The sequence below is a fragment of the Phalaenopsis equestris genome, unplaced genomic scaffold (assembly GCF_001263595.1).
Source record: "Phalaenopsis equestris unplaced genomic scaffold, ASM126359v1 Scaffold000203, whole genome shotgun sequence".
Lineage (NCBI taxonomy): Eukaryota > Viridiplantae > Streptophyta > Magnoliopsida > Asparagales > Orchidaceae > Phalaenopsis > Phalaenopsis equestris.
This window is the reverse complement of record NW_018164645.1, coordinates 2321748-2334912: the sequence shown is the minus strand read 5'-3', so window position 1 is coordinate 2334912 and position 13165 is coordinate 2321748. Positions and strand designations below refer to the sequence as shown.

Below are 13165 nucleotides of genomic sequence, written 5' to 3'. Positions count from 1 at the left end.
GGAGCCGCCGCTGCTCTTTCCCTCAAATATATATGTATACATATATTCTAGTTCATATGTTAATCATACAAGTCTTTGAATTTCTTTTGTGTGCATCAGTTTGTTTGTGTGTGATTGCACTCTCTTCATAAAAAAACTATAGAAATTGTGAATTCTAAGAAAACTAAGAATGTCAAAGTCCAAGATATTACTAAATAACCTCTGCCTTCTTTTTTCTTGCATAAATTGCTGAGTATAAATCCCTTTATTGCATAATAAAGCTTAAATATTTTTAAACATTTTTTTTTCTATGGGGACATGGAGTTAAGCGCTGGTTGCTCTGGCATGCTAATTGCTTGGGATTGAAAGAGTTCAATTATTTTAATGATATAATGCTATCATCTTGAATAGGTAAACATCTGCAATAGTTCGCTAAACTTTGTGAAGCGGTGCTGCCTGAGGAGGCCTACCAAGCTGGCTAGCTGGGGCCGGTTCATCCTTTTGCTAGACCAGCCGGCCCTCTTGGGGAAGCTGGAATTGCCGCCCCAATTTCTCTTCCTTTTCTTTCCAATTCTTTCTTTCCATTTCCCATTAATCTCCTATTATATGTCATTGCCTATTTTTATTTCTTTCCTTTCTAATTTCTTTCTTATTTTACAAGCATTGCTTATTTCTACTTCTTTTTTTTTAATTTCTTTCTTATTTTACAACATTGCCTAATATAAGTCCTAATTTCTATTATATATATCACGGTGTTTTGCTTAGGGAATTTTGTTTTTGGGGATTGTTCGGAGTTCAGATTCCTGTGCAGAGTGTTTCCCCTCTTATAGGGCTGTATCCGAAGAGGTTGTTGTGCTTCGGCTGTATCCTACTTCGAGGTGGTGTCGTGTATTCTTATTTTTTCTGTCTAGCCCTCCACCATCCTTTTCAGCCGCCAGCCTTCAACATTGCCTAACCGCCTCTACCACCATCCAAACAATATCCCAGCATGCTATCCGACCATTTCCGCCGTTGTCCGATCATCCCCGTTTGCTGTCCAACCTTTCTGCTTGCTGACCCTTCTTCCATCTGGCATCCACCTTTCCCAAATGCTATTCTTCCTCCCCAAACAGTTGTTTTGCCTCTCCAAACCTACTATCCAACCCCCAAGTCCTGCCATGCAGCCTGCCTAGCACTCCAGCAAGCCACCACTTTGTTGCTGTCTAGCAAGACTCCTCTTTCCGCTGCTGTGCAATAGGACTCCTCTTTCGGCTGCTGTCCTACGTGTCGGCCACCTTCCAACACCCTTATCGGCTCGTCCCGGCTACCGGCTAGTCCCATAGTAGCTTCCTTTCTACCCTCCTGATCTACCGCCCTCCTCTAGAGGGAGCCGTTTATCTCTTTTATGTGGTTGTCCCTTATCTTATCTTGCAGTCGTTATTGTTGCTTATTGTTTGCATGTTCTTGTGTTGTTTTTGGTGAAGAGTCATCTTGTACTTTCTTTGAAGATTTTTGTCGTTTGGTTGTGGTTTGGGTTAACTCTGATATCATTTGGTATAAGATCTAGCCTAACCCTAGTTCTATCTTAGGGTTTCTCTAGGGTCCGTTAAATTTTTTCTGTCTCGTTCTTTAACTTTTCGTTATGTTTTTTCTTTTCTTCCGCATATCTCAAACAATCAACTATGCCCCCAAGGAGAAATATGCCTGAGCTTACGTGGGAAGAGATACGGCGAGAGCTCCGCCATCTTCAGCAGAGGCATGCAGAGCTTGAAGAGTTAACTCATGAGGTGATTACCTTTGACCAGGAACTATAAAGTTGAAGGGGAGAAATAAATGACAATCTGAATCTCTTCCATGGGGATACTTTCAGCGATGAAGACATGTCGCGACGTTTCAGCGCACAATATCAGAGGAGGCCTAGAGAGGAATATCTGAATCCCTCTCAGAGGGAGAATCTCCGAGAGATGTCATTTGGAGGACACAAAGACTTCGACATTAAAGTGGATCTGCCAAAGTTTGAGGGAGGTATGGATCCGAAAGACTTTATTAATTTGTTGCAATATATTGAACTAATATTTGAGTATAGATATGTGCCAGAGGATGAGAGGTCAAATTAGCTACCATCAAATTGAGAAAAAAGTTCCTCTTTGTGGTGGGAGAAGATAGCTATAAGATAATCAGGTGGAAAAAGATGAAGAAAACGATGCAAATGAAATACCTCTCATGCCATTATGTTTTTGAGGCTCCAACAATTGCTGCAGAGGGATCTGTCAGTAGAGGAATTTACGGAGCAGTTTGATCAGTTGCAGATGAGGCATGATCTGGTCAAGCCAGAAGAGCACACTGTAGCCCATTATTTGGGGGGTTTGAAGCCAGCTATTAGCAATGTAGTATAGCTTCAACCTTATTCATCACTTGGTGATGTTCAGACACTACCTGAAAGTGGCGAGACAGTAGAAGCAGAGCAAGAAACAATCACCATCAGACAAACAATCACCTACAGTTACCACGACCGAAAAGGGTACCCTGAGGACTAGCAAGCTCGGAAAAGAGAATGACACTCCGGATCAGAGTGGGAATAAATGGGAGAAAGATAGCTCCTCCAACACCGTAGCGTCCTGGAAGTATTTCAGATACCACGTCTACGATCACATAACCTTTAGCTGTCCCATGAGCAAGGTAGTCACACTTACAGATTAGGGTGTCGTGGAGGAGATTAGCGATGAGGAGAAAACTGAGGAACGCGACGAGGTGTATCAGCTTCCCTTAGATGGAGTGGCACTCGTGATTCAACGGACCCTGTAGACTGAGGACACAACGAATTTACAGTGGCTTTGTCACAACATTTTCTACAACCGTTGCACTATGAACAATAATGTATGCAGTCTTATCTTCAATGGCGGGAGCAACAAGAACGTGACATCGACTCTAATGGTAGATAAATTGGGAGTTGTGACTCATTGGCATTCCCGACCATATTCACTAACGTGGCTGAAGGAGAATCGGGTCAGCATTGACCTGAGATGCCTGGTAGATTTCTCGATAGGAGGCCAGCTACAAGACCAGATGTGGTATGACGTGGTCCCAATAAATGCAGGTCACATTTTGTTGGGATGACCGTGACAGATTGACCAGAGGACTCAACACAATGAATTTAGAAACACATATTTCTTCACCAAAGAGGGGAAGCACATCATTCTACTTCCCTCGGTGAATGTCGAGATTGCGGGAGCCTTTATCAGCAGAGCGACATTAGTGGGACCAATTTTAGTGCTGACACCAGATGGGACGACTGAGACACCCGCTCCAGATAAAGGACCGATACGACCAAGGATATTTCAAGGTCTCACGGTCGACACAGTACCACTAGTATCACCATCATGGGGGAAGGTTTAGGTTACTCTCACTGCACGCTCGCTTGAACCAACCTTGGGTTATTTAAGAAAGATTCAACAGTACGTGCAAGACACGCAGTAGGAAACTAGACCGAGCTGCATGTACACTCAAGTGCGACCAAGAGTGCGATCCAGGTGCAACCGAGATTGAAGATAAGGAACGAAAAGCTTCAATGAATGAGGTTGAAGCTCCCCCAAGCCCGAGAGACTGACACAAGACTGCTTGAGGAGGCCAACCAAATAGGCCTAACTGGGGCTGGTCCAGCCTTCTGTTGGTTAGGCTGGAATTGACGCCCTCCTCTTCCTTTTCCCTCCAATTCTTGATTTCCTTTTCCCATTAATCTCCTATTAGAAATCGTTGCCTATTTCTATTTCTTCTCTTTCTAATCTCTTTCTTATTTTACAAGCATTAATTATTTCTTGCTCTTATATTTTTAATTTCTTTCTTATTTTACAATATTGCCTAATATAAGTTCTAATCCCTATTATATATATGGGGGTGTTTTGCTCAGGGAATTCAATTTTTGGTGATTATTATGAGTTTAGATTCCTGCGTGGAATGTTTCCCCTGTTATAGAGCTGTATCCGAGGAGGTGGCGGTGCTCCGACTAAATCCTACTCTGAGGTGGTGTTATATCTTCTTCCCTTTTCCAGTCCAACCCTCCCTCCACCCTCCTTCTTAGCCTCCAGCCTCTTAGCATTGTCCAGCTGTCCCTGCCGCCACCCATACAATATCCCAGCATGCTGTCCAACCATTTCGCCTCTGTTCAGTTATCCCCGCTTGCTGTACAGCCTTCCCGCTTGTCACCCCTTCTTCCCAACTACGGTCCACCTTTCCCACCTGCCCGGCTCCCCAAATCTGCTATCTAGACCCCACAACCTGCCTTCTAGATTGCCGACCACTCTAACAGGCCTCCACCTTGTTGCTGTCCAATAGAACTATCCTTTTCACTGCTGTCCTGCGTGTCGACCACCTTCCAATGCCTCTCCCGACTCGTCCCAGCTACCGGCCAGTTCTATAGCAGCTTCCTTTCTACCCTTCGGATCTTCCGCCCTCCACTAGAGGGGGGCGTTTATGTCTTTTATGTTGTTGTCCCTTCTCTTATTTTGCAGTCATCATTGTTGCTTACTGTTTACATGTTCTTGTGTTGTGTCTGTTGAAGAGTCGTCTTATACTTTTTTGAAGTTCAGATCGTGGTTTGGGTTAACTCCGGTATCACTTTGTTGCAAGTAAATTGTTTGTGCTATTTTTCTAATACGTGTACAAACTTTCAGTGCAAATTTTTTTGATTATATTGTTAAAATTTTAGTGCAACGGTTGACATTGATTAAACTTTTGCAGGCTCCTATAATTCTTGAAATTCTGGACAAAATGAAGCAGAGAGCTCATCCTTTCTATCCACAGGTGAACTTTGCTCTTATGGTGCCCTTGGTTGTCATTTCAATGAAAATACATGTTCATTGTGCATGTTTTCTGTCTTTCCGATGATTGCCTTGGTTTTATGCAATTTGCTTTGCTGTTTGAGAGGCAAAACTGATGTATAAAACAAATCCTGGTTTGACCTTGTAAAATAAGTTTGCAATACATCTAAACATCTTTTGAGGAGTTACATGCTGCATAAAAATGTTAATTAATGAATGATCTGACATTGAAACGTAGGAGATTGGTATTACTTGATATTCTGCATGACAAAGCTAATATTTTGAACCTTGATGCATTTTTTCCATAAAATTTCTGCCTTGGTTTAGCAGTTCTTTATCATTGAGTTGTATTTAAACGGAAAATTTCTTTTGCTTATTCCTGCAGTTATTAATGGTTGATGGTAATGGGATACTTCATCCTAATGGTATGCTCTGAAAATTTTGCTGTTTATTATTACTTATGAAACCTTCATTGTTCAACATTTCACCAACTTGTTAGAGAATTTCATACACAATTGATAATTTTATGGGCACTGGAATGGAATTTGTGTGTACTAATTCTTTTTTTGTGAAACTAATTTATGTTCAATCCAAAGTGTGGATCTATTAAAGCATATGAAACATTCAAATACCTAAGAAATGAATCATATGAGATGAAGATCATGCATGAAAACATGAATTTATATCACGAGCAATTATGTTTTAATTTTTTAGATCATATTAAACATACTAGAAACAAAAATTTAATTCAATTATAAAAATTAAATCATTTAGAGCATAATATAGATTAGCTAAAATGTAAGAAATTAAGTGATGGTGACCATCTGTTTCAGGATTGTTTCAAAGATGACAGCGTGATTAATAAAATAGTCTATTTCTGTATATAACTTCTGTATTTTGCGAAATCTGTATTTTATTTTAGGAGCATTATTTTTTTATACATCTAACACCTAAATTTTCATATTTACATGCTTTACTCTCAAATCTTTATCATCGCATAAAAAATATCACTGTTTCTAACTTTTTAAAAATGAAATACACCTTTTCATGCATAAATTTATGACACATAAATATCAAATTTTAGGCGATGAATGGGTAAATACATAAGAATTGTGCGATATGCTTGTAAAATTCCTTTTATTTTATTAGGGTAATCTGTGTCACTTACTAGGCCTTGAAGGCAGCTCTCCCGTACATGGGATATAATCTCAAATTCAAGATCAATTAAACTCGTGGAAAAGTTTTATGTACATTAATCAATAGGGAAATAATAATTCCTGAAAAGTAGACGAGAGAAACTATTTCATAAGAAAAGACCTCCTAAACTCTACTATTTATTTATTTTAATAGAAAATTGATAAAATAAATATCCATGTTTATCCCCATTCCCCTGCTTTCCACTCTCCATATACTTGCACAGATCTCGCATGATGGCTGCGCAATCCTCACGTAATAAAAGAAAATGAAAAAAAGAATGTTCTGCTGCTTCAGTACGGTACAGAAGAGTTTCGGCATCTTATTCTGCATTTCAAGCTTTCTTTTTTTTTTTGACCGCCTGATCGTGATTGGCAAAAGAGAAACCTTTATCTTCAACTTAAGAATCTTTTTACATCCCTCTCCCATCAAAGTTTTTCTATCTTAACCTCAGATTTTGTGAGTTTCGATGGCTGTTAAATAACCTGGATTCCGTTACATTTCTCTACAAGAAACAAAATATTACTTGCACAGGTGCACGTTAATAAGTGTTCATATTGTTTATCAAGCCTTATGTTATTTGATCTGACATCCAACCATTTTGGTTGTGAATTTTCTTTCTTGTTTGTGGTTTTTACATACATAGCACATTACATATCTCACACCTAATCTTTCATATTTACTCACATAACACTTAAATATTTAATATCACATAAAAAATAGCCATATTACCACGTTTTAAAACTGAAATACACATTTTCATGCATAGATATGAAAGTTTAGGTGTGAGATATGTAAATGCAATGAATTGTGTGCTACTTATGTAAATTTCCTTTTTTTTTTCTTGCATCTATATACTTCCCATGCGGTACTTGATAGTACTATGCACTGTGCAGGCTTTGGTCTAGCCTGTCATCTTGGCGTCTTGTCTAACATCCCTGCTATAGGGATTGGGAAAAATGTAAGCTTTTTATTTTCTGTATTTACCACATTAAAATAACAAGGAGTGCAATTTTTATTGAATTAGATGCTGCTAGTTTGTTGTTGATTGTAGGGATTGTTTCACCCTCCTAAGAAACTTTGTGCTGAAAGTTTAGAAATCATTTTGTGCTGCCATTTGTCATAAAGATTTTACGAAATAAGTGAAATACTACTAAAGATGTGCGGTGCATGTGGCACACTCCAACTAACCCTCTTTTATGGTCAACTGCAGTGCGACAGAGACGAACGATTCTGTCAAATAAAATTATTTTCGACACTCATCTTGACTTGAATAATCAGGACCCAGTGGGTGATGAACTAGTTTAATTAAATCACCAACATATATAATATATTTCATTTGATAATTCATTCATATTCACATATAATTGGAAACGTTGAAAAAAACATGTCACCAAAATATATAAACCGAGCTGCTAAATCTTAAATACTAAAAGTACGTTTCTAAAAATACGCACACCTTCCAGTATTGACATAATTTATTATTCAAATGCAATTTATCATATAATAATTTTGTCTTACATGCAAGATACCTGAAGTCATATAGGTTTCCCACCCCAGATCAATCAACTCATAACTCTATATAAATCAATTTATATTTGAATTCATTCTTATTTCTTTTAAATCTGACACACTTCCATCATTATGTTTATCCAATAACTTTACTCTGATACCACTTTCTATCACACTATTGGATTCCTCTTTTAAGGTCAACTGTAGTGCGACAGAGGCGGACGATTCAGTCATATTAAATTTTCACCTATACTTGTTCTGACTTGCATAATCATGACCCGATGAGTGATGAATTGGTTTAATCAAATCATAGCAAATGTTCATAATACATTTCATTTCATAATGCATTCACATTCACATATACTTGAAGTGAAAAAAATAATATCGCCAAAACATATATACAGAGCTGTTAAATTCAAAATAATAAAAGGACATGCTAAAAATCTACACACCTTCCAAAATTATACAGTGCAAAAGCTGTACACGTCACACTTGACCACTCGTCCTAGTGCTTCTTATCCATTTTTGAAAGTCAACAACATAGAGTGATATACAACAAACTCAGCGAAATAAGCAATGCTAGATAAATAATTTAATATATGTAAAAGAAACGATGCAAGAAGGATGAGGAAGGATAGAGGAAATATATTCACCATTTCGGGAGTAAGATATAGTTTGAGGACCACTCAGACTATTGATACAACCCTGGAAGGGAAAATAGAGATGCTGACTGCAGTCCCAAAATAAACTCACAAAAAATTGAAGCTCTAAATATCACAAAACAAATAAATAACCCTAGGATAATTAGGAATGGACCCTTCTATTAAAAATAATCATCACCTCCCTTGAAAGAGTCGACCGACCCTCAAATGATCTGAACCAGTTTGGTCCAGGCATTCAGATGTTACTCCCACATCTGTTTAGGCGTCCCACTTGTTACGCCTGCTTCAATCTCCTGGGGCTGGAGGAGCTTTGACCTCATCTGTCGAAGCTTTCTGTCCCCTCGTAGTATGACGTTAGGTTGATCAAGTTGAAGGTAGAGCTACTGTAACGTTTCAGAATTGCCGGGTCTTCAATTGTTTCTATGAGCATCTTGATACCTTTGTCGAATGCGTTGTACTGTAGCACGCTTGAGAAAGGTTTCAGAATTGTGATTAAAAATCTCTATCTGTCCAACCCTTTGTAGGGACCTTGCTGAATTAAACTGGAACATTGTGCCCAGTGTATTCTGCAGAGTCCTTCAAAATTAGCTCAAGATTACAAATCCCTCTTTGACGTGAAGAAGACTGAACCTCCTCTATCGGTAGTAGCCCTGACGATAGGCTGTAAGTCAAAATATCCTAGAATTCTCTTAGTATTTGCTGCCTCGTTCCTGATATTGGCTCTTGTCTTGTTTCATCACTAAAATTAGTCACACCGACGCCCTTCTGTGGCAAGAGCACCTTTATCCTCAAACTCTATAGAAGATGGGAGAAATATGCTTTTTTCATTTTTTGTGAATGAGAATGTGTTCTTGAGCCAATCATGTAGAGTCTTGTGATCAAACTGTCACAGTCTATCCAATAGAATGTGCAGACATCCATGGGCACAACATTACACCACATCTCATACCCGATCCTACAATTGGTCCCCAATAAAAAACTCTATGAGACATCTCCTATCAATGCTAACATTATTGTTCTTCTTCAATGAAGTTAGGGGATATGACTGAGAATGTCTGAGTAGCGAGACTCAACTAATCCACCATCAGTTTAGATCACATTCTTACTACCACCTTAATCGATGATAAGACTGCATATATTTCTCTTCACAGTGCAACACATAAAAAATGTTGTAGCGAAGCCACTGCACTCTCTCCTGGCCTCAGTCTGAATGTTCTGTTGAATTACAAGCATCTCACCCTCATCAACTGGAAACTAGTACTCACCCAACTCCTCAGCTACCTTCTCTCTCACTTCCTCCACGACACTCTGCTCGGTGAAGAAAACAACTCTACTCATAGGGCAATTGGAGACAATGTGTCAATATCCATTACATTTGAAGCATTTTCTGGCTGGAAGTTTGTTGGTCTCAAGCTTCTTTTCTATCTTTCTGGACAGTTTCACATCTTCCTCAGGTGTGCTCCTGCTGATATCTCCAACTATGGGCGGTTGTCTGAATGGTGGTGGGTGCCTGTTCTGTTTCTATTGTCTCTTCTTCAGTGCCAAGTTCTGAACACCACCCAATGATCAGTAGGACTATAGCTGGAAAACATTATTGATGGATGACTTCATGCCTCCCAAATATCTGGCTATAGGGTACAGTTTTGGCTCTATTAGCTTATACTTCAGCATAAGTTGCTCAATTCTACTGTGAACTTCATTGTCAACTCCCTCTACTGTTGGTGGTGGAGCATCAAGAATATAGCCCTAACAGTAGTGTGGGGGTAGGTACTTCATCAACATCTTCTTCATCTTCTCCCAAGTACTGATCTTATTTTGACCTTCTCTTTTTTTCTTTTTCTTCAGATTCTTCCACCATAAAAAGGCACTACTCTTTAACGTTATCGTAGAAAGCTTCACTCTCCTGTCAGTTTGTATCTCCTTTTATTAAAAAATCCACTCTATAGTATGCAACCACTCAATGAAGTCATCCAAGTTCATTCTCCTCGCGAAATCCAACAGGTTCACCTTCACTCCCAGATCTCTCTATCCTCCGGTAGTCACTCCATCATTCGGCCTCCTTTGATGCTAAATCTCAAAGCGACGAGGCCTACCCTCCTTTTCATTGGAATCATTCATACGGATTTTTCGCCCTCCTTTTTTTTGCTATCATGATCGACGGTGATCTCTCCATGGGTCATTTCTTCAATCTCAACAAGCTTTTGTTGAAGTTGGCAGATTTTCCGTAGCTTCTCTTCCATGATAAGTTCTTGAATGACATTTGGCCATTGTCTTCTTGGTGGCTTGGCTAGGGTTTAGTTTTGGAAGGGGTCAAAGGAGTGTATGGGGGTTAGAGTGGGAAATTTTTTTTAGGGTTGATTTTGGTAACCTTGGGATTAGCATAAGGTTAGACTAGCTCTGATATTAAATGATACTTGAGTTTAACAAAAAACAAATGTTAAACAAATATTGTTGCTGAATTCAAATAGGGAATTACAACAAAAAAGAATAAAAAATATAAAATTATAACTAACACAACACATTACACTAGACTGGGGTGGATAGGTGGCAACTAGATGGGTTGGAAGGAGGCGGGAACAAGATACAGCAGCCGATGGCTGCTCTAGATAGGCGACGATAAGCAGGGAGTGGAGCAGGCGGCGGAAAACAAAAGGAATACAACAATTCCTTGCTTTCTTGGATGACAATATGTGGAGAAGTGGAGCATGTAGCAGGGAACAACAAGAAAACAACACCTCCTTGCTGTTCTTGACAACGATAATAAGGGAAGTGGAGCGGGTGGTGGTGGAACATCAGAAAAACAACAATTTATGCTTGTTTTGGGCGGCGACAAGAAGGTTGGAGGGCTGGACCAACACGAAAACAATAGGAAATGGTGGTTTTGGGCGACAACATCAAGGGAGGGAGGCGAGTAGTGATGCGGGAAGGATGAGGAAGGGTAGAGGAATGATAATCACCACTTTGGGAGCGAGATACAACTGAAGAACCACTCAAACCCTTTGATGCAATCCTAGAAGGGAAAATAGAGATGTCGTGGTTGTCCCAAAACAAGCACACAACAAAACTAAATTCCTAAACATCACAAGGAAAATAAATAACTCTAAGACAACTAGGAGTGGGCTCCTCTATTGAAAAGAGGCGACACCTCCCGTGGAAGAACCTACTGACCATAAAAATGCTTGGATCGGTTCAGTCCAGGCATCCAAAAGCGATGCCGCGTCCGTCCATGCATCCCAGTTATGACGCCGACATCAATAAGAGTGTTAAATCGAATATAATTAAGGTTCAACTATGCAATTCAATTTCTGTGATACCCATTGCTTTAACAAAAATGGGAGAGGAAGATTTTCCAAGAAAACCAATGAGGAGTAGGATCGTTGGAGGAGTTGTCTCCATGAGGTCCGTCACTAGGCGTGTCACATCCCAACATAACAAGGAAAATAAATAACTCTAGGATAACTAGGAGTGGGCTCCTCTATTGAAAAGAGGCAACACCTCCCGTAGAAGAACCTACTGACCATAAAAAGGCTTGGATCGGTTCAGTCCAGACATCCAAAAGGGATGCCGCGTCCTTCCATGCATCCCAACATCACAAGGAAAATAAATAACTCTAGGATAACTAGGATAAAGGCGTGTCACAACTGCTTAAGTTTTGGTTGACTATACTAAATTCTCACCAACACTCGTTCTGACTTGCAGAATCAGAACCCAGTGGGTGATGAACTGGTTTAACTAAATTGCTTTAAACATACTTGATACGTTTCATTTCATAATTTATTCATATTCACATGACTTAATCATAACATCAAAACATATATATCTATACAGAGTTGCTAAATCCAATATAAATAAAATATGTATCTAAATGACAGTACAAGCTCTCAAAACTATAAATGCAAAAGCTGAACAAGTCACACTTGACTACTCGCCCCAGTGCTCCTTACCCCTTTCTTGAAAGTAAACAACATAGAGCGAGCAATAACGAGCTTAGCAAAATAACTAAGGCTAAAATAAAATTTTATATACGAATGAGAAACAACGTGCATTCTCGTATGTCTGTATATGTCAGCACACATCATAACATGCTAGAATCGTATAACACATGTAAAAGAAAAATAGGTAGTGTAGAAAATCATGACAATTGTATAAAACATGTATGCGGTTCAGTCATATGTAGTCATCAGTAGATAATCATAAGCATGCTCATAAGAATCATAAACCTGTTCATAACAATGCCACTTGTAAATGTATAGGCATCAATTATTTTCATATCCTATCTTATCACGGGCCGTCATCCTGCCCCTATGGCCATATTAACTATTAATAAATATTGGACCTCCAAACATAGAATTATCAATAACTCCTCTGATACTAACTGTTCCCCAAATTTTGTCACCGTCTGATCACAATGGTTTCCAGAATTTCGTCACCGCCTAAATATCAGGAGTCGGGAATGCCACAGGTCGGCATAATGCACTTGCAAGCACTCATATAATAGTCTACCCATAATATCACTTCTGACATTTAAATCATCATTCTTGTATAAAAAATTCATCACAAATATTTCATATGTCATGTACATGAATCATATCAAATAAATACATGCAAACAATGATTTTCATAAACATATTCATCTGGTATCATAGCATAACATAACATCACTTGTATGATAAGAGAAGTAAATTTTCATTCATACATTCAATGCAAGCATTCATCTATAAGATGCAAAAAAAATTTAATTTATGAGTGTCAAACGTCGAATCACATGAAAACAAATAAACAATTATTTTTCTTAAGTTAGCACGAGATTCTTTCACCTGACTATATGAAACAACCTTAAAACGAGTTCCCACTAGCTCGTCTCAAGCTCACCGCCTCGTATAAACAACTTATAAATTGTAGATGTCGCAGGAATTCATGAAATCATAGCTTCTTTCGTGATTTAACCCAAAATTTAACTCATTTGCCAAATCATAACTCAATCGGGCTTATAGGCATAATTCCACTCTTCCGATACTACCT

General features: G+C 38.9%; 1 protein-coding gene across 3 annotated transcripts in view; it reads left to right on the top strand.

The window, feature by feature from the left end:
* The window catches only part of LOC110022911 (endonuclease V), a 34130-nt gene that overhangs the window by 8652 nt on the left and 12313 nt on the right, over window positions 1-13165 (top strand). For all 3 annotated transcript variants that reach the window (XM_020722068.1, XM_020722066.1, XM_020722067.1), the window contains exons 4-6: window positions 4696-4758; window positions 5161-5200; window positions 6866-6930. In XM_020722068.1, the coding sequence (XP_020577727.1) occupies window positions 4696-4758; window positions 5161-5200; window positions 6866-6930 (168 nt within the window). The remainder of the gene's footprint in view (window positions 1-4695; window positions 4759-5160; window positions 5201-6865; window positions 6931-13165) is intronic.